The 21546-nt window shown below is 47.2% G+C and overlaps 1 protein-coding gene across 4 annotated transcripts in view; it reads right to left on the minus strand.

Moving 5' to 3' along the window:
- Nucleotides 1–21546, minus strand: part of Msi2 (musashi RNA-binding protein 2) — a 373314-nt gene that overhangs the window by 46009 nt on the left and 305759 nt on the right. For all 4 annotated transcript variants that reach the window (XM_013037909.1, XM_013037908.1, XM_013037907.1 and 1 more), the window contains exons 7-8: nt 16606–16688; nt 617–731 (exon numbers count right to left, since the gene is read on the minus strand). In XM_013037909.1, the coding sequence (XP_012893363.1) occupies nt 617–731; nt 16606–16688 (198 nt within the window). The remainder of the gene's footprint in view (nt 1–616; nt 732–16605; nt 16689–21546) is intronic.

Here is a 21546-nt window from a genome sequence, read left to right on the forward strand (position 1 = left end):
TTCCCCATCTTTCATACCATTTAGGCGGTGAGATTTTCAATTATCTGTGCAGGACGGACAGAGATACCTTTAAGGAAAGGGGCATATAATATGCAACTCAATTTCTCTAAAAGCCAGGAGAGATCATTTTTAGTCAGAACAAACACACTTTGTCTTTCATCATTTTTTTTTTGCAAATAAAGAGTAAAACAGGCTATTTAAAACATCCATTTAAATGCAAATTTTGATATCCCAAGAGAAAAATGTTAATCATTTAAATAGACAGGATTCCCTCCCACCCATGCCGCCACCTCTACTCCTCTCCCAAGTTTTAGAAGATTGTAGCGTGAGCTCACACAGAAACCAGTCAGGAGTCTTTAGTTCTTAGAAACCCTACTGGGCTAAGAGGGCTTAGGCACAAGGAACAACTTGTGCACAGGAAACAACAGAGGGTAGAAACACGTCAGGCACAGACGAAAATGATATGCATGTATATGTCTATCTGGTCATCCTCATTTAAAGACAAGGAAGCTGAGGCTCCTGCTATTCCCGTAAGTGGCAGGTGACTCTGATGGGCACATAGACCTCCATATCGCCCTCCCTGTCCACCAGAACCCTGACCCCTGTCCAGACTCACCTAGCATCCCCATACCAAGCATGAATGCATCCATGGTGTAAGGCAGCCCCCGGGCCCGGCCTCTGGTCCCAGGTGGAAACATGACTTCTTTCGGCTGAGCTTTCTTACATTCTACCTGTTAAACAGAAAGGCCAACAAATGAGATGCAAATGAATTCCACGTAAATGTCAAATGCAGAACTGATCTGGTTATGAGCTAAGTTATTTTTAGACTTGCTCCTTACTCACTGTAAAAATAGCCATGCCGAGTAAATGGCCTGCAAAATAAATATTTAAGAAACACACCACTCGTGCAAATCCTGCTTTGGAAAAACCTACAAGGATGAAATTAGGTTCTGGAAGGGCAGCAAGGACGGCAGTTAAAGATACACATACAGGCTAGAGCTCAGATGGAAGCTTGTATAGAAAGCTTGATAGATTTTTTTTTTTTAAAGAAGGCAGCCATGGCTTACAGATGCGCCTGAAGAATAGTAAAAGCAGCAGTAACCGTCATCCCTCCTGATTGTGTGGCCCTTTATACGCATCCCTCTGATGTTCCTTCAGGCCAGGGGCTCTTCACATCAGGTCATCTGATTCTATCTCTTATAAAACAGGCCACTCAGCCTCAGCTCAATCTCACGGATGAGAAAAGTCATCGTCAGGAGGCTTGGGTAACATGCTGAAAGCTACCCCTTGCAGGCGCAAGCTTCCAAGCTAGATCTTTACAATTTCCAGGTTAGTGATTCCACCATGTCCATTCAGTCTATACAATCACCATTCTCAGGGAACTTGAGATTAAACCCTGATTCTGTTCCTCTATCTGGTGTTCACTTGCACCTATTATCTTCAAGCAGTTTCTAACTTTTTTAGTTTACATTCTGCCTTCAAAATGTCTTAATCCTACTTTACATCTTCATCCAGGAATCATTTAGTTAACAACCCTAACAATACAAAACACAAACCCTAGGAAATGAATGCACCATGGCCTGCTAAAGGGCCTCTGCTATTTGCCTAGGGCACCCAGTCCTGCTCAGCACGTCGTTCTTCTAGACAAATCTACTGGCACTGTGAGCTGGTAGTCAATCCCATTGCTGATGAAGATGGGCTGTTGCAGGGTAAGGCAGGGCTGCTTGCAGCAGCCCACAGTAATGCAGTCTGATACTGATATAGGAAGAAGAATCGATTGTCTTACTAAAAAAGCAGTCTGGGGCCATGTGGCATAGGAGCCAAAGCTACACTGAGCTCCACAGCAGCGGAGGGCATCACTGTAATTTGATCTGAGTGCCCAAGATCAAAAGAACAAGTCACATTGTATGCAGTATAAATGGTTTAAAAAAGAACCTACCAAGCTAAGCACTGGGTGGTACATGCCTGTAATCCTACCTATTCAGGAGGCTGAGATCTGAGGATCACACAGTTTGAAGTCAGCCTGTGCAGGAAAATATGCTATCTTCTTTGTTTTTTTTTGGGGGGGGGTCCAGTCGTGGAGCCTGAACTCTGGGCCTGGGCACTGTCCCTCAGCTCTTCAGCTCAAGGCTAGTGCTCTACCACTTGAGCCACAGCGCCATTTCTGGCTTTTTTCTTTTCGCTTATGTGGTGCTGAGGAATCGAACCCAGGGCCTCAGGCATGCAAGGCAAGAGCTCTACCACTGAGCCATCTTCCCAGCCCAAAAATATGCTATCTTCTTATCTCCAATTAACCACCAAAAACCTGAAAGTAGAGCTGTGACTTAAGTGGCTGAGCATTAGCTTTTGCCTTGAGCACAAAAAGCTCAGGGACAAAACCCATACCCAGGACTAGGCCTAGTACTGGCGTGCACACACAGATACACACATTCCTAAATTACTCTTTTTAGAGATACTCTCATCCCAAATACTTCAATTAAAGAGGTAATGTCCCCCTTAATCAATGATATTGCTGATGTTTGTTTGATCTTTTTTTTTTGCCAGTCATGGGACTTGAACTCTGGGCATGGGTGCTGTACCTGGGCTCCTTTTGTATAGGCTAGCATTCTACTAGTTGAGCCACTGTGTTATTTCGGGCCTTTTCTGTGAATAATTGAAGATAAGAGTCTCATAGACTTTCCTGCCTTGCCTGGCTTCCAACAATGATTCTCTCAGATCTCAGCCTCCTGAGTAGTTAGGATTACAGGCATGAACTGTCAGAGGGTAGCACTTTTGTTCTTTTAACACTGATCATTTTTGCTCTGTAAAGACTGATAACCCCAAATGTTTTATAAACATTGAATAAAGTGGCTCATTATTCAAGACTAAAATATAAACTAAACTAAAATATAAAACATAAACCAGGCCACTCAGCCTCAGCTCAGTCTCATGGATGAGAAAAGTCATTGTCAGGAGGCTTGGGTTACATACTGGAAGCCACCCCTTGCAGGCGCAAACTTCGAAGCTGGATCTTTACAAGTTCCAGGTTAGTGATGCTACCACTTCCATTCAACCTATACCATCACCACTCTCAGGCAACTTGAGATTAAACACGGAGTCTGTTTTTATAGTTTAAAAGAGCTGAGCATCAGGAAAGAGAAATGGGTAAAAGACATGAACAGGCAGTTCACAAGTGGCTCATAAAGAGGAACACATCCCCAAAGTAAGATACATTTTTGTCTGTCAGATTGGCAGTGATGAACACACTGCTTGATGTAAGAGTTCCTGTGGGGATGAGGAGAGGTGGGAATGTCATGTAGTATTCTGATGGGCAACCCGACAATATACCAAAACCCAGAAGAAAGTCCATTCCTTGACCCAATAATTCTATTTGTAATGATTTATACTGCAAGGACATATGGATGAGGGTATGTGCCAGCATATATATATATATATATATATATATATATATATATATGTATCTTCATATATCATATATATCCCTTATATATCTTCAAAGTCGAAAGGGCATGAATTGGTTAAGCTGAGTCTGGCCTGTCTACACTGAGTGAATGCTACATACCACAGGAAAGCAAGTACCTGAGGACAGCAGACATTGGAACTGGGAACCTCCACAGTCCCAGACACACCAGGATGTCTGATCACCTTACACGTAAGAAGGCCAAAATGAATGAAGCGACTTTGGGGAAAACAAACAAGTGTGTGTGTATAGTAACCAGACTGACCAAAGTTCTCAGAGTAGCTTTAAAACTTTTCTCCATTGTTAAGGAAGTGGAGGTGTGCTCAAATGGTAGGGCACTAGACTTGGTCAAAAAAACCCAAACAGCAGCAGCAATGACAGCAAAAAACAAGCAAGGACAAGCCCCCAGGACAGACTGACAATTTCCCTTGTGCATTCTGCTGTAGCTTATTTTCCAAGTTTTATTTCCCACATTTTCTTAAGACAATGCAGTAAGTCTGTAACCAATGGGGTTATTAGGGAATTATTGTGGCAAGTAGGGAAAAAAATTAAAGGAAGTAAGTTGATGTTGAGTCTTCTAGGTTTTTCTCCTATATCTGGGGGTAGCAACTGACCCCCAGGGGACTGGCTCCCAGGCCCCCAGAGTACTCATAAAAGCAAACTGAGAAATCTCATTTGCATGAATTTGCCCCAGCCCAGGAAAGTGGGTGGGCCCTGCACAGGCAGACAGATAATTACCTAGCACGACACCAGGATAGGGAATAATGCTGCTAACCAGCTCGCTTCCTAATAGCCCTATCGGTGACAATCTATTGCATTGTCTTATGAAAACCTGCTGCCTGTTCCTAGGCAACCTGATCAACGAAAATTTCAGGTTTATACAATTTTCATTTAGGGAACATAAAGGTTAACTGACTGTAATAGGAGTATTTTAAACAAACCCACCTACTCTTCCTCTCGCGGAACAGAGCTGGCAGCTCTGTTTAATTCTGCTGTCTTTGCTGGTGGCATTTTGGGCAGTACCTACCACTGGAATTCTGTCAACCCCCTGCTGTGTCAACCGTGAGCGCTCCCAGAGGCCAGGGGCCTTGGCTTCTGCACTTTCAGGACTCCAGCCAGCCCTGGGCATTTGAGTGACAAGGAGAGGCAGCAGACACAGCAGGGTACCTGGCCTGGCTTGGCCTGTGCTGAAGACTTCTTGAAAGATTTCTCAGACCAGAAGGCCTACCCACAGAGCCTCCCGCCTCGATTCAGTCAGGTTAATTCAGTGGCGGAGGAACTCTGTGTGCCTGGCAAGAGCTAGGCTCTGGGGGACACAAGTCTCTGCCTCTGAGAGCTCACAATCTATTCAAAACCAGCTCTGACTGTCTCATTCTCCAAAGCTAAATGCAAGTATTCACACACTGAGTCGCCCCTGGCCACCCCTGGGCTTGTCATCTCTTGGCCTTAAGAGTTAGTTAATTATTGAGGCCATCCTACACAACTATGCTCTTCCACAAGCCAGAGAGCTTGGCCATGGGAAGCTGAGGTACAGCTGGAACTCAGATAGGAAAAACCAGTCTACTTCCTTGGCCCTCATCATGACTTAGGTCATGTGGCCACACATCATACTCCATACATCAACTGCTGTACAGAAACTACCCTCACACAGAGTGTGGCTTCAGACAACCGTCAATCATTTCTTCTCCATGGTTCAGGGAGTTAGTTCACAGCAATCAGCTGGGATCCTACTTGTAGCCTCTAATAGAGGTGTGGCTGGGGCTGAAGCCAGAGGAAGTCTTGCCTAGGCTAGAGGTCTAAGACTGCACTTGGGATGTCATTCGTGGCTTCTCCAGAGCATTCAGTCTTCTCAACAGCATGGAGGCTTTGTCACAAGCACAGGCATTCTACATCATTGAGGCAGAAGTGGTAAGGCTTTTCCTTACCTAGCCTTGGGACTCATCATGCTATTCTACCATACTCTATTGGTTCTGCTGGGCCAGCCTAGAACTCGTGTGAGAGAGGAAGACTCAGAGATGTGAATGTGGGAGGCTGAGATGGCTATTTGCAGAAACCTATTGTCAGGCATTCTTCTCGTCCTGGTGTTTGGCTGGTTGGCTTCTTGGGGCAGTGGGCACTGAGGGTTGATGTCTCCATGAGGCAGAGGGCAGGACATGGGAGCCACCCTTCCCACTGCTGCCCCAGAGAGGTGTGTGTTGCTCTCCCTCCATGCTTCAGGAACAAAATGATGTTTCATAGTGTCTCATAGCGTCCCCTAAAGTCCCCAATTTAAGAAAAGCTCCCACCACCCACATGCAGAGGACAAGCAGCCACCCCAAGGGAAACTTTGTAGGCTAAGTCTGGAGCGAAGACAATCTTCACCTATAACTCTGAGTCTCTGCCATCAATTGTCTATCACAAAGGCTGGCACTGTTATTGTCTCAAACAGTCACTGAAGTCAGAAAGCAAGGAATGGAGTTGGATTTGTATCCAAATAGGAGACCGACTGACTGCTCACCCCACAGCTGGCAAAACCTCCAGGGGCTGGCTACCAGGGATGTGAAGTAGATATTTCATTCTCTAAATATATAGCTGTCCTCAGCATTGTGGCCTTGGAAGGGAGGGTGTGGCTTCCTTACATTCCCCAGTTAAAGACCTGCCAGAAGCCCCTTTACTCAGGGACAACTGAGAGCACTACATGTTGCTGCAGGTGGCACATAGACTCCCCCATGTGAACATGGGGCATGCTGCTTGTTGCGGGTGGAGGAACCTTCCAACCAAAGCAACTCAGCAAGGTTTGTGGTTTCAAACTGTCTATTTGGAAATAACTTCAAGCTCACAGAAAAGTTGTGAAGAGTGTCTAAACGCAGATTAGATCGTCCACTGCTAGCATTTTGTTACTTAGCATTTGTCTTACTGAGCATTTGTGCACATTCCAAATCTGTATCTACACATATTTTTGTTTTTGATGGAACTGGAGTTTGAATTCCAAGCCTTGTACTTGGTTTTACCATTTGAATCACACCTCCAGTTCTGCTTTTTCTCCTGTGTGTATGCTAGTATTAGGACTTGAACTCAGGGCCTCATTCTCTTGCTTGGCTTTCTTGCTCACAGGGCTGGTGCTTTGCCAATTCAGCCCCAAATTTTAATGGTTATTTTTCCCCCATTTGAAAGTAAGTTGCATGTATTATGGTTTACATTTCCTAAACATGAGAACATTTTTATTATGTGACTACAGACATCCAGGTCACAACATTTAACCTGAATATGACACTTTAATCTGCCTTCCATATTCCTATTTTGTCAATGGACCAATGATGTCCTTTATAACCTATGTGTCTGGACTCTAGGCATGTACCTTCGTGCCTGGCTATATTCATGTTCTAGAAAGTGAGACCTGGACTTTCAAATACCTAGCTTGTGATGCAGATCAGTGTATGTGCTACAGTGCTTGGATTCAAATCTAGGTCTGTCTACAGCCATAGCACATGTGCCGGGGCGTGGGAGGGAATGCTTGGCACTGGCTTTTGAGGAAGATACTAGAACTTTTACAGGGACAAAGTCCCTTGCAGCCAGCCAAAGCTCAAGGCAGAGTGTTTTTGGGAAGAGACAGGCAGTCTGAAAAGGCAGCCAAGCTCTGGGGAGTGAAAAGGCTTCTGTTTCCTCTGCTTGCTATACAAACAGCACCAGTCCGCACACACTGCTGTGCTGTGCCAGAGAGAAACCCAAGTCCTGTACCTGTGGCCTTGCTGCACCACCCGGGGACAAGGGGGCTCTGTGTGGCCTGAAGAGGCTGGTGTGTGCAGCCTCATTACTCACTGCCAGTAGGTCGTGTTACACACTCCTCACTTCTCTAGGGAGACAGGCTTGTCTCAAAGGATAAAAGGCCCCCATGTATAGACACTGCCCTTGACTGTCTGGCTGTCTGGCTGGTAGGAAGAGGAGGGAACAGGGAGGAGGCTGTCTTGTGACTTCCACAGTAGGTACCTGTCCTTGCATGGTGCCTCCTAATAGACCAATGGGCCTGTGCCCCGGGAGCAGCTTGGCCTCCTCCTCAGGGCAAGCCACAGCTCTTCCCCAGCCAGTTCTGCAGCTGCCAGCCAGCAGAGCTGGTGACTACCTGCTCTGGCATCAGGCCCTGTCCAGGCAGCCAATGAAGGGAAGGAGAGTTGACATGACTCTGTAAGACTCAGGATCTTTCCCAGAATCTGGCAGCCACACAGATTTTTCCATAGGGCAGGAGAGAATGAGCGCCTGCTCCATGCTCCTTCCCCAACAGCCTTAGCCATCCAGTACAAACACCTTCCTTCCCCCAGAGCCAATATGGTGCCTTGTCTTGTTGTCCTGCAGAGGGTGGGACCTACCTTGGCATCTGGATGGGTGTGGCTGGGGGGCATTACTGTGCAAACTGTAATGGAAATAGCCAGCCCAGGAGGTGAAAGCAGCCATCAGTCTGCCTTTAGGGGACACATGCTGGTCATACATACGTTGGTCCCACTGGCGTAAAGCGTGGAGAGCTGAGTGGTACTCACAGTATGGAGCTGGCAGGACTTCTCTGGGTGAGGAGGAGCACTACCCACATGCCAGGCAGTCACACATTCCTGTGTGTGCTCACATGCATATGTACATATGTACACGTTTTCATAGATTACGTAACATGTACACACTGGATTTCAAGTGCAGTGTGTGGTGCACAGGAGTCCTCAAACTACGTCCACTGATCTCACTGATCTCGCTGCATCAAGCCTCATCTCCTCTGGGAGACAATCAACTTCCCTGCTGACAAGGTACCTGACTTTCCCCCCGGCTTTTGCTTTGCCAGTCCTGGAGCTTGAACTCAGGGCCTGGACACTGTCCCTAAACTTCTTTTTGCTCAAGGCTAGCACTCTACCACTTGAGCCACAGTGCTACTTCCAGCCTTTTCTGTGTATGTGGTACTGAGGAATCGAACCCAGGGCTTCATGCATGCTAGGCAAGCACTCTATCACTTAGCTACACTCCCAGCCCAGAGGACACTGACATTCTGACTACTGACCGGCTCATTCTCAGAGCATAGCCAGCACCCCCACATTAAAAAGCCTGTTTCTTTCCCTGGGTGCTCCTCTGCCAGCCCCTCTTTGCTCCCTCCCCAGGCCCCCAGCCCCAATCAGGTGCTATTTCTTCCAAAGTCATTCCTGACTCTAGCTTCCAGAATTAATTTCCTCACCACTTACAGAATTAATTTCATCCACTGTTTCCTCTGCTTAGTGTTTTATTAAAATCAGTGATGGCAACGTGAAGTAGGTCATAAACCAATAATATTAAGTACCTACTATTTACCATGCAGGGATGGGTGGGGCCACAGAGAGGAATACAGGGGGTATGGCTCTTCCCTCAGAGATGCCCACAGTCCTGACAAAGGGTAGGGAAAGCTGATCTTCACTGCTGCCTGAGAACACAGACCCCCAAATCCACAGCTCTCACTCTGTCCTAGTCCTGGGGCAGACCGGGGCTTTGAGGGTCACACTGTAGTCTTACACCACTTGGCTGGCTCTTTGGGTTGAGAGTGGCTAACTTCTCTGGGCTTAGAGCAACAATAGCCTACACGGCTGTCCAAGCCTCACCCGACTCTGCTCCACATGGAGCTTTAGGTGGTATTATTAAAAAAAAATTATTGTTATTATAAAGGTGATGTACAGAGGGGTTATAGTTACATAAGTCAGGTGAAGAGTACATTTTTTGGGGGCAATGACACCCCTCTTAGGTGCTATCTTTCTCTGAAGGTGATGGCGCCAGTGACTGTGTTCACTTAAATCCCAGAAACTGGGAATCAAGAGGGAGAGAGAGAGAGCAGCAGCCCCTCCCTCCACAGCCCAGCCCTGTCCCTTCCTCACCCCCAAGTCCCTGCACTCATCAGCAAGGTATGCTAAGGGAGCACGCAGCACAAGCTGCACTATCGGAGGAAAAAGCTGACAGTGGGGGCAGCAGCTGTTCTTTTTCTTTCCAGGCACCTGCAAGGGCATTTCAAAGTGAAAGGAACCTCAGCCTCGGGCAGGTGCTCAAATCCTGCCACGTCCACCCCAGCCCACAGTGGCTTTACTGGACCCTGCAATGGGCCTCACTTGGCAGGGTGGCTGGAGCACTTCCTCGAACCTCCAGGAAGCAGAGGTCACAGGAAGAAAAGCGACTAGAAGTCCCAGGCAGAAGAGAAGGGCCTCAAGTAAGTGATCCCTTTCAAGACCCCACAAGGTCATGACAGAGGTAGAGAACTCCCTGACCTCTCTGGCTTTCCCTGCACTGGCCTGGCTAGAGGACAAATGAAGGGCAAGCCTGCCAGAACTCATGCAACCAGGAGACTTCCTCTTGGCAGACCAAATTATTTCTGCCTAAGAAGCAACACATTTACCAACACTCGCCTGTTAGTCCCCCCCTCCTGCCCACTCCCCCAACACACCAATCATTGTGCTGTCATTAATGGAGCCTGTACACAATAGCATGTGCACACATGCGTGTGTGATGCGTGGGGAGCGGGATCGCTCCCTCTCCCACATAAACATGGGATTCATTTATTAAATGCCTCTCTGGCATTTCCTTTTTTTGCCTTCATCCTGCTTGTTTAATATTGCATTTGACATTCTCATTTTATAAATGGCAACAGAAGCAGAATGGATGGCTAAAATTAGCTTACGAGTGAGAATGATGCTACAAATAGGATCGTGAGCACAGAAGCCCAGTTAATTCCACCCACATTACCCACCCTCCCCCTGCTTTTGGGCTGGTTCCCCACTGAGCTTTCAGTCTTTGGGGATGAGGAAGAACAGCTGGAGGGAGGGGCAGCAAGCTTAATCACCAGGCCCAACCCAGACTGGAGGAGCCGAGCACTGCAATCCAGAGCCTAAGAGGTCAATTCCGGCCTCTCATATCTTCTGCCCCTCACTCCTCAGAGGCTATTTTGAAGCTCTACCCCCAGAAGCTGAAACAGGGGCAGATCTGAGATCACAGCAGGTTTTGCTCTTATAGAAGTAGATGAGTTAGTTGAAGGGTCTGGTTCAGCTTTCCTGGGATACTCCTGATCTGCTCCAGAGGATGTGTGCTTCCTCCTGTCTGGAACCACCTCTCGCCATAAGCACTCAATGCCCACTTCATACTACACTCCCTGATTAGGGACCTGGGACTCAGTACTGCCTGGTCCTGCACTCTGCATGGAACTCACATGCTGGCAAGGACCAGATTTTCTTAAGAATGCATACTTAGTTAAGCAAAATGATTCTAAGAGCTGGGTGCAGGGGTATGCACTGGTCATCTCAGCTATTGGGGAAGGGGATATATAAAGGAGGAGGATTACAGTCTAGGCTGATAGAGCAAAACTGTATCTTAAAAGTAACTAGAGCAAAATGGCTGCTCAAAAAATAACTAGAACAAAAAAAAAAATGCTTAAGCAAAGAGTACCTGTTTAGTTCAAACCCCAGATATCCCTCTGATCAAGCACATGATGGTCTGTCTCTCTGTCCAGGTTTTTATAGGAGGGGGAGCTAAGCATAGAAGGTGAGAAAGGAAGTATGAGGGACTACACCAAGGACAATTTGAGGCATTCTCTGCCAGGAAGGCTTCTGGGCTTGACACTGCCTCCCCGACCTTTGTTTCAGTCTTCCCCTGCTCAGTGTTTGGGATCCCTGCTAAGAATGGGGCACTGATGCTTTTTATAGGCTGCTAGTCTGTTCAGGGTCTGAGGCACTGTCTTCTCTGCCTCAGCCTCATAAAAATGCTATTCAGTAGTAAACCTGGCAGATCATGGGGCTAAAATCCTTTTCTTTAGGCTCAAGGAAACTAGCAGTACCCAAACTGTGCCTGCTCTCAGCAAGTTTGGGGTGGGGGTGAGGGGAAGTGGGGGAGACCATGGAAAACTGGCTTTCAGGCCAAATCCAGCTGGCTGTGTGTTTTTGTAAATGAGGATTTATTTGAACACAGCCACGCCCACTCATTTACATATTGTCTGTGACTGTGTTTGGCTACAATGGTAGCATAGAATAACTCTGACAGCGACCATATGGTCCTCCAAGCCTCAAATATTTACTATCTAGCCCTTTACAGAAAAGCTTGGCCCCTGGCTTAACTCAAACAGAGGTCACTTGCTGTCACTGGTCACTTACTGTCATTGGGGAGGTTTTTCAGAAGGGTTAATTCCTGCCAACGTCCCAGATTATATACTTGACCACAGAGCAGACAGGAGAAACCTCAAGGCCAGAAACTGAACCTCTGCTTCAGATAAACTGCAAAAGGCCTCTATCTACCATTCTGCGTCCCCATTTTGAAGAGGAGAAGCAGATGCAGACAGGTGTGGGATTCATTAATGGTCAGATAATGGGTATAACAGATAATGGGTCAGCTGGATTTCAAAACTCTTGGTGCCTCTAAATGACTCTGTAGGAGCCAGACAATGGTGATCACTCCTGTAATCCCAGCTACTGAGGAGGTTGAGATCTGAGGATCATGGTTTGACACCAGCATGGGCAAGAAAATCTATGAGACTCATTTCCAATTAACTAGCAAATAGCCAGAGTGGAGCTGTGGCTCAAATGGTAGTGTGCTAGCCTTGAGCTCCAGCTCCAGCACCAATACAATATAAATAGATAAATACAAATGGCCAGTAGGTCATTTTCTTGTCACTTAGGAGGATCCAGGCCATCACTGGCTTCTTGTGTCTCACACTCTTCTATGACCCTCAGAGGCAAGGGCATGCTGGTTCAAAGCTGCGGCACGGGGATACCTGGTCTCCATCTGACCATACAGGGAGTAGGGAGTGGTGCTGAGGGCCCTGGCTTGGCCTAGGGATCCAGCTGCCTGGCCCATCAGGCAGGGCTTGCCCCCACTCCACACTCTTCCCTGTCCCAGATACCTGCCTTTGGCTGCTAGATTTATGAGCCAAGTTCCCACGTTATCCATCATTAGCAGTGATCCTTGCCTGGTGCTTCTCAGACTTTAATGTGCCCACAAATCACTGGGGATCTGTCAGCACACAGATCTGACTGGAGGGCCCTGAGACTCTGCATTCTCACTTGGCTCTCAGAGGCTCTCCCGCCTCGTAGGGCTAAGCCCAACACTGACCAGCAGCGTCCGTGCTTCCTTCCAACATGTGAGCCGCACTGTACCCCAATTTGCTTAGTCATGTAAGTCTGATAACCTCAAAGGAGTAAGTAAAAGACTATATAAAAGAATCCTTTAGTAATGCTTATATGAGGCAAATAAAAAACTCTTCCTTATGGTTGCTCATCAAGTCCATTCAGATTTTTCATGTATTATGCTTGACTGAGCTGGCAGCAAGATAAATACACACATAGTTCTCCTAGCATAGGGTTTAGGGAGTAGAGCAGCACAGAGTCACATCCCACCTCTGCCACTAATGACTGGCCCACCATGGAGCTCCAGGGCCTGTGGGGAATGGACTGGGACTCGCACAGAAGGCTGTGAGGAAGGAAACTTTGCATCACTTTGCAAAGTGTTAGTACAGCACCTGTAACCCCCAGTTCCTGTGTTCGACATCTAGGAAAAGGTTCTACCCAGCACGTCTCACACTGTACCCCAAATTCTCATCCAGTGAGGGTAGCTTTTCTTCCCTGGCATTACTTCAATGGTAGAGGCTAAACCAGGCCTCTGAGGAAACCCAGAGCTGGCTCTTTGTCAGTTTCTACCTCCCTGCAGCTGCCTGGCTCCTCAGGAGGCCGCGTGGAGGCCGGGCTCTGGCGACTAATCAGCAAGTGTCCCTGCTGTTCAGGGGCTGCTTCAATCAGGGGGACATGGTGGGGGGCATTATTAGCTGAACTTGCATGGGGCCTTGCAGAGTGGCCAGAGGGTCACGAGGCAGTTCCATGCCTGCTTTTGTGTGTTTGTGGATAAAGAGTCAAGTCTGCATTTCACTCTGGCTGGGGCTGAGTCTTAGCTCTTAAGGGTTGTACCCTGAGCTTGATTGGCAGACAGTTCTCTCCTCCCCCACACCCTGCTCACTGTACACCTGCTTCTCTTGGATCTAGTCTGTGACTAACTAAAACCCCTAACTGCAAATTTGGCCCTTCTCCCTAGCCAGGAATGCGGCCAGGTGAGCCTGTCTCCTCTGCCTTTCCCCTAGGAAGTCTAGGAACCAGATATCCTACATTAGGCCTCAGGCAGCAGTATTCGAATGTGGCCATAGAGGGGCTATAGGCCAGCCTAACATTCTTTTTCTTTGATGGTCTTGGGGCTTGAATTCTGGGCTTGGGCACTATCCCTGAGCTTCTTTTTGCTCAAACTTAGCACTTACCACTGAACCACAGTGCCACTTCTGGCACTGAGTAGCTTATTGGAGATAACTGTCTCATCGATTTTTTTTTTTTTTTGCCCCAGTTAGCTCTGAACCTTGATTCTGAGATCTCAGCCTCGTGAGTAGCTAGAATTATAGGTGTGAGCCACCAGTGCCTGGATTAGACATTCTTTAAAGTCCCTTTTGGTCTGCAGAAGAAGTATAGACTTGAGGGTTCAACTGAGAACTATCTCTGTGACTCTGGTGGTAAGACCTGTCTGTGAATATGAGAAAACGTTAGTCACATCCATGATGCTGGGCGCTGCTATCTGCTGGCTCCTGCCAAAGCCCACAGAAGTTGTGATGGTTGGAGGAGACTGGCCTTTCCAGTTGCACTAACAGCTGCCTGGACTCCTGTCTGGTGATCTCAGAGTTGTTGGTCTTTCTAGTTCTCTCATTTGAATTCTGCCCATAGCATAGCTGAATTGCATTTTCTATTCAGGCTCTGCTACCAAAAGTTTCACCCTTCTTCAGAGTGGAGGGAGCTGGCTGGAAAGAGAGGTTTCAAAGACAATGGTGATGCAATAGTTAGCAAGAGCTAATGGTTATGAGCACATCCTGGGGCAGGCACTGTGCTTAGCTAAACGTCCAACAGCCCCGGGAGGTGGTTCAGCCCTGTTTAATTGGACCTCCAGTGACCTACCCCAGGTCCCCACCGAGGATGCTCTGAACTGTAGCCTTCAAAACTGGTGTGTCTAGGCTAGGAACCTAGACTGCTACCTTGCCAAAGCTTAGCGTCCTAACCCCTCTGCCCCCATCTTTTCCTCTTCTTTTCTTCCATCTTTTGCTTATCTCTTGAAGAACTAGGACCAGCCCTGGGTACAAAGGCAAATTGAAAGTCACACCAGAGTCACCAGGGACACCTACATGGTCATACTCAGCCTCCACCCAGGTGGAAGAGACGATCCCAATCAATGTTAAATGACTTGGGAAATGGCTGCCAACCTCTCTGCCTTCCAACAGAAGAGGAAACTGGAACTCGACCTCCATTCTTAAGTCACTTCCCCAAGTGACTTTCCAACCTAAGTTCAGACAGTTGTCTGTCTAGATGAATGTCCAGTAAGCTCAAGGCCTATCTATGTTCCTTCGTTATCTAGGTAGTACTTCGGCAAGCTCCAGACCTCAGTTCCCCCTCTGGATAAAGCCTGCCCCACCCATGTCTCATGCTTGTTTCTAAGCCATCAATAGTGAAGAATGAACACCTGCATCTGAAGCAGAATAGAGAGTGGGGGTCTTGCTTGCATCAGAACTCTCCCCATGATCCATTAAGTCCTAGCCTGCACTTCCCACTGCCTCTTCCAATCCCCACAAGGGCCCTGTGGCCTCTCTGGAGCCTGTCAATAGCATGCTCTGCCTAGGATAAACGAAGCATCTGGGTACTATGCTCATGTGTAAGTTCTCCATCTCTCTACTTTTAAAAATAGCAAGGAGAGAGAGAGAGAAGAGAGAGAGAGAACACCAACTAGAAGGCAATGGCATTTGGAGGACAGACAAAGCATACAAAGGACCTGCGTCATTCCCACACATTTATCTGCCTTATACTATTTTAATGTCTGCACGGATGCCTCTGACATACAGTATGCAAAAAAAAGAGTATTTTCATTTCAGATGCATATGATGGCTAGGAACAATATGAACAATATTATTTTAGTGCCCTGGGAAAAAATTAGCAAGTCAAATATTGAATCAGGCCTGTAGCACCACATGCTAAGCAGATTGCTTTGATCTTATCCACACTAAAAGCTCTATTATTGAATTTAAAGTTGGTGAACACATATCAGACCAATATACAATGCACATCTGAATGCATGTTTCAGAAGCAAGGAATGTTTTGACAAAAGGGAGAAAATATCAAAGTCACAGCTGCGACTGAAACACAAATTTGCCTGTTCTCTTCTCTCAGCGCTGGAGGCTTTGCTGGCCAACCAAAATGTTTGTGCTCCAGAGGACCTGTGGATGGCTCCAAAACCACCTGCCAAGCTCTCTCTCTCTCTCTTTCCTGAAATTGACAAAGAAGGGGTTTCTCACCCCCTATTCTACTTGACAGTGCTGAGGCACATGCCATATGTGGCATGGCGCCCTCTAGTGGCCACTTTCCAGGGAGGCTAACTTGGCTCCCCAGAATTCAATAAACATCCAATCTGCCTTCCTCTTGAGGTTGCTCTGGCAGGAAGCCAAACTTTAAAGGGTATAAGGAACCATCTGATCATGAGGGCAGAAAATACCACACTGATTGTATGGAGGTGTGTGTGTGTGTGTGTGTGTGTGTGTGCATGTGTGTGTTTTGCTCATTACCCAAAAAAGAATTAGCTTGGTAAACTTCTTATCTAGAATATATTCCTCCAAGGCAAAAATATCTGAAACCAGGGGTCAAAAAACTATGACCCCTCAAGCCACATTCAGATATTCTGGTCTGTTTCTGTTACGTCTAAGAATTAAAAAAATTTTTTTTCTTTTCTAAAATATTTTTAAACAGTTGTAAAATACTTAATTTTGTGGGTTAGCCATGTAGCACAATGGTAGTGTGCTTGCCTACTCCAGCACCAAGGAAGTTTCAATTTTAGTGTCCACAAACACAGCTTCACTGAAACACTGCCCCATTAATTCATGTACCTATGGCCCCAACACCACAAGAGTAGTTGTGATACCCATTCACAAAGCAGAAGCTACTTACCATTTGGCCTTTTAAAAAGAAATATGTTGGCACCTGTTCTAAGCAACTTCTCTCACAGCTGAACCCTGAGTCTAGTCTTCATGCCCACCCTTGCCCATAGCACCCGAGATGCTGGGGCTACACTGATCTGCTAGACAGGTGTGTGCACACAGGGGAAGGGCTGTCCCTCCCAAGACTTACCATCTTATTATTGATTTCATGGAAATGGATCTCACAGACTTTCTCCACAACATCTTCATTCTCAAAAGTGACAAAGCCAAACCCTAAAGGAAAGAGGGAAGAGAGAAAACAGGAGAGAAGAGGGGTGAGTTTGGTTCTCACAGGTCAGCTCTGTCTTTTTGTGAAGAGGCTTCTCATTTTGGGAATAGGCAGGGGAGGCAGGTCCCTGGGATAGATGGCCTGGAGGTCCAGGGAATGTATTCTAATTTGTACATAGCACCCTTCACAGTGAGAAACTGTTAGCGATTTCACTCCTAAGCAGTGAGCACTGTGTGGCTTACATTTGCCCCCAAGCAAACAAGAAATTTACTTGTCTGCTATTTACAAGGGTCAGACCCTTGTAGCTCTGTTGGAGGAGGCAGAAGGGTGAGCTAATGACAGCTGGGGGAATCACTGCTGAGCCATGCTGGCCCGTTCTGTGAGCTGCAAGGGCCAATGCTCGGGATGGCCTCCAGACGGAGGCAGTTATTTGTCCTTTTCTTCCTGAATTACTTCCTCTAATACCTCATCAGGACATCCTGAGGCCTGGAAGAAACTATTAAAAGTTGCAGGCCTCTGTTCTGCACGGGCATCCTTTCTCTATTGCTGCTTCAAAAGCGCTGTGGATTTGAGGCAGTTTAAGACTGTGTGATACCCGCTGTCAGCCCGTCAGCTATGCACTGTATTTACTCGGCTGGAGACTGGCTTTGCTAGACAAGCTGCACTGAAGGATTCTGGCAGGCGACCGCTGCTCGGCATCCTGAGTACCTCTCTCCACCCTCCGGCCCCTTCCTTTCTTCTCTTCCCACCCCTGACAGCGCTGTCAGCATGTGGCCCCATCTGTGACCCCACTCGGTAATCACTGCGGTACCATGTGGCCCCACACACGGGGTATACCCCACCTCACATGGAGCACAGCTGCCGGGTTAGCACTAGCATGGGAGGGGACACAGGCAGAGGTACAGATGTGCTGAGGAGGCTAGGGCCTGGGTTCCAGTTCTGACCAGGCATCTATTTATAACCGGGGGAGTCACTCCCCAGCTCTGGGCTGGGCATTGTGTACCTATAAATTAAAGTGGTATGAGGTTAGACACACCTCAGATCACAACCCAAATCAGCACTTTCAAGGCTCTCTGCTATGGGCTGAATTTTGTTTCATCCCTTAATCCTTAGGATTCATATGTTGAAACCCTACCTCCCAGAGCCGTGGGGCTGTTAGGAAGAGGAACCTTTTGGTCATGAAGATGGAGCTCTTGTGCTTGGGAACAGTGCCCTTACAAAAAGCCACGAGGTAGCTTGTTTTGTCTCTCTCTCTGTGAAGTAAGGTTACAATAAGAAGGTGGCTCTCTGTAAGCCAGGAAGAACTGCCCACATTGATACCTTGATCTCTGACCTCTGACCTCCAGAACTATGAGAAACTTCTGCTGTTTATGAACCATGGTGCTTTGCTATGTAGCCTAAACCAACTAAAACAATCTTCTCCCCAAACACACAAACACAAAAGCCAGATACACCAAGTGGGAAGCCAAAAATCTGAATGGATGATCTGGTATGTTAGTTCTTCCTGTCAATGAGTGTCTACTTTGGGTCCCAGCAACCTTAGGTTAAGAGGGAATTTTCAAGCCCCTCTGGCTCATAGATCTAACTCAGGAATACCAGGAGACCTCAGGAAATTGATATATGGAGCTTTTACATCATAGCATGGACAGGCTCTAGAAGAGTCTCTGGGAAAAGGTGGCCACTCCCTATTCCCAAACAACAGTAAAACAGAAGCCTAGGAACAGCACACAAATGTAGTCATGATCGGCAGTGTCTGTTGTTCATTACTATGTTCCCAGAATGCACAGCCCAGCTTGTTCAGACATGTAAGGCGGATATTAGACATAAAGGAGGACACAAGAGTATCTGCTTCAGGGGCTGAAACATTGGTGAGTTTCCCAATGTTACTTGGTAAAAGTTGGGTCTCTGAGGTCCAAAACAGACATGAGATGTGATGTATGAAATGAGCCTCTCCCCACCACAAAAAACCAGTCCACTAGTTTATATGCTGGTCCTCCTCCACCATGCTTCCTAATTCAGGTCCCTGGAGACAAAGCTACAGCACTGACTGCTCCCTCTCTTTGGGTGTCTCCTGGGCCCTTGGTCTCATCTGTTACTGCAGAGCTGGATGAGTGTCAAATCCAGAGACAGTGCCCAAGTATCTCTCTTGGGGTGTTAGTGCTTGCTTCTCCTTCTGGAGCATTTTAGGAGGCTGAGGGGGAGAGGCTTTTACACCATGCAGGCGGGCTATGCTCTACTTTAAGCAGGGACCTGCATCACTTTGGTTCATCCCCTTCTTCCTGTCCATCCTCCTACAGAACAGACTCTACCTGGCCCTACAAGAAGGGATGAAGACCCACTGCCCTTTGAAATGTCCACTGGGAGGGGGTTCTAGAGGATCCAGAAAGGAAGAGGCCAGTACCAACTTCAAGCAAGGCAGGGCTAGGGCTTGGTGGGTATCTTGAGATGAAGATGACCCTCAAGCGCATACTACATATAAAGTAAATGGTTAAAGGAGCCCTTTCAGTACTTCTGGGATCTAAGCACCTTGCTAAGCACCTCCATCACTGAGGTATGCCTCAAGACTGATTCAACCCCTCCTGCATTGACCAGTCCCAGCACTGGAGGACACAGAGATCAACAGGCCTCTTCCTACAATTCACCCTCTTTAGCAATTTGTTCCCCCAAACTCTCTTTAGCAATTTGTTCCCCAAAAGGCTGAGTCAGGGGACCCCTCAGGGACAGTTCTACCCCATTGTAACTTTTTTAGCTGGTGGGTATTACTTGGGCCACTTATTTTGGGGTCCCCTATGCTAGTTATGGTGAGTATAACAGGTCAAATATAGACCTTCCAAATAGGTACCTGTGTCTAACTTCTGGAACTCAAGAACCTTATCTTATTTGGAAAAAAGGTTTCTGCCAATGTAATTAACATCAATGATCCTGAAAGAGATCGTGGTGGATGGATTTAGGGCATGCCCAGTAGCTAATGACAGTTGTGCTTATAAGAGAAGGAGACTGAGAAGGAGACTAAGAGGGAGACTTCTCTTGAGGAGAGGGAGACTGAGGCACAGAGAAACACTTGAAGTGCATGAGGAAGGCCATGGGGAGGCAGAGGTAGGCAGAGATGTCGCCATGTGTTGAATTCAGTGGGAGCAGCTAGATGTGCTGAAGGGGTAAGAATGACTGGCCCACAGAATTTTTTTTGAAGTCGTTCTGCGATTTGAACTCAGGGCCTTATGTTGCCCAAGGAGGTGTTCTATCAATTGAGCTATATCTCTAGCCCTTTTTGCTTCCCTCCCACCACTAGTCAGCCTGAACAAAGATCCTCCAATTTACATTTCTTGCATAGCTAAAATGACAGGCATATTCCATTGTACCCACAGTTTTACTGGTCAAGATGAGGTCCTGAGACATTTCTGCTCTGCTGGCATCAAACAATGATCTTCCTCATTTCAGACACACAAGTAGCTAGAATTATTACCATGCTTGGCCCCACAGAGCTTTTGCAGGGAACATAGCCCTGGCCTCCAGAACTGTGAGAGAATTGATTTCTATGCTTTTAAGCTACCAAATTTGTGGTAATTGGTTATGGCAGCCACAGGACGCTCATGCAGTGAGGTGACAGGTTTCGGCTGTGCCAGGCCTGCTGATTTGGCCAATCTAACTCCTTCTAGACCAAAGGCAGGAGTATGTGGGAGAATGATCAAAGCCTATGTTGGCTACTGCAAGGAAGACAAAGCCAGTTGTTATTGAAGGACACAGCTCTGAGAGACAGAGCATAGCCTGGTTCAGAGCCCCTTCACAGCTAAGCATGTGTACTTGGTCCTGGAATGGAGGCCAGGGTGAGTCAAAGAGCCATAGGGCCAGGTTGGGAGCTCCCAGATACAAAAGCTGTGTTTCTGCAGCCACTCAACATCTTCATAGACTCTAGGGTCCCTGTACTTCAAGACCCTCTCTGACCCCATTTTTCCACTCTGTGCCACTAAGCAGAGCTCAGAGACTGGAATTAAAATGCAGACTGCTACAGGGGAAGGGCAGGGCAGGTCTCCCTATGGTCTCTTCGCTAACCCTACAAGACTCAAAATGTGAGTACCACAAAAATGATTTTCCTGATGAAAGGAGATTGCCTACATGTCAAACCTGTGTACCTGGGATGCCTAGTTAACAACTGTTCCCTGTCAGGACTCATTTGCAGTATTTTAAAGATCTATATCATTTCAATATCTCTGTCTGTTTGGCCTGAATAGAGGAAACAAACTTGATTATGTGTAAAATATTTATTTATTCCATTTGGGGAAGCAAAGAAGCAATGAAACACTTAATTATCAATAAGCGTTATTCCTTAACATATAATCACTTTTCTCTCACAGGTGCATTATATCATTGCCAATCAATTAGCAACTCAGTGGTGAACAATCTCCAAACTGAGGAGCAAGAGACAAATACTAAGGTCTGAAGTTTTGTGGGGATGGATGCTGGATAGAAAATCCCTCTCTTAGCACTGTACTGTTCTCTCTCTCTCTCTTCCTTTCCTCCCTCCTCCCCTTCTCTCTCTTTCTCTCTCCCCACCCCATCCCCACGCCCGTCCTGGGACTTAAACTCAGAGCCTGCCTGGACACTGTCCTTAAGCTTTTGGTGTGTTTGTGAGCTAATGGTGTAGGTGTGTGTGTTGGCAGTGGGGCTTGATCTCTGGGCCTCAGTGCTGTCCCTGAGCTCTTCAGCTCAAGGTTAGCGCTCTGCCACTTAAGCCACAGTGCCACTTCCAGTGTTCTGGTGGTTAATTGGAAATGAGTCTCACAGACTTTCCTGCCTGGGCTGGCTTTGAATCATGATCCTCAGATCTCAGCCTCCTGAGTAGCTAGGATTACAGGCGTGAGCCAC

The sequence above is a fragment of the Dipodomys ordii genome, unplaced genomic scaffold (assembly GCF_000151885.1).
Source record: "Dipodomys ordii isolate 6190 unplaced genomic scaffold, Dord_2.0 Scaffold7, whole genome shotgun sequence".
Lineage (NCBI taxonomy): Eukaryota > Metazoa > Chordata > Mammalia > Rodentia > Heteromyidae > Dipodomys > Dipodomys ordii.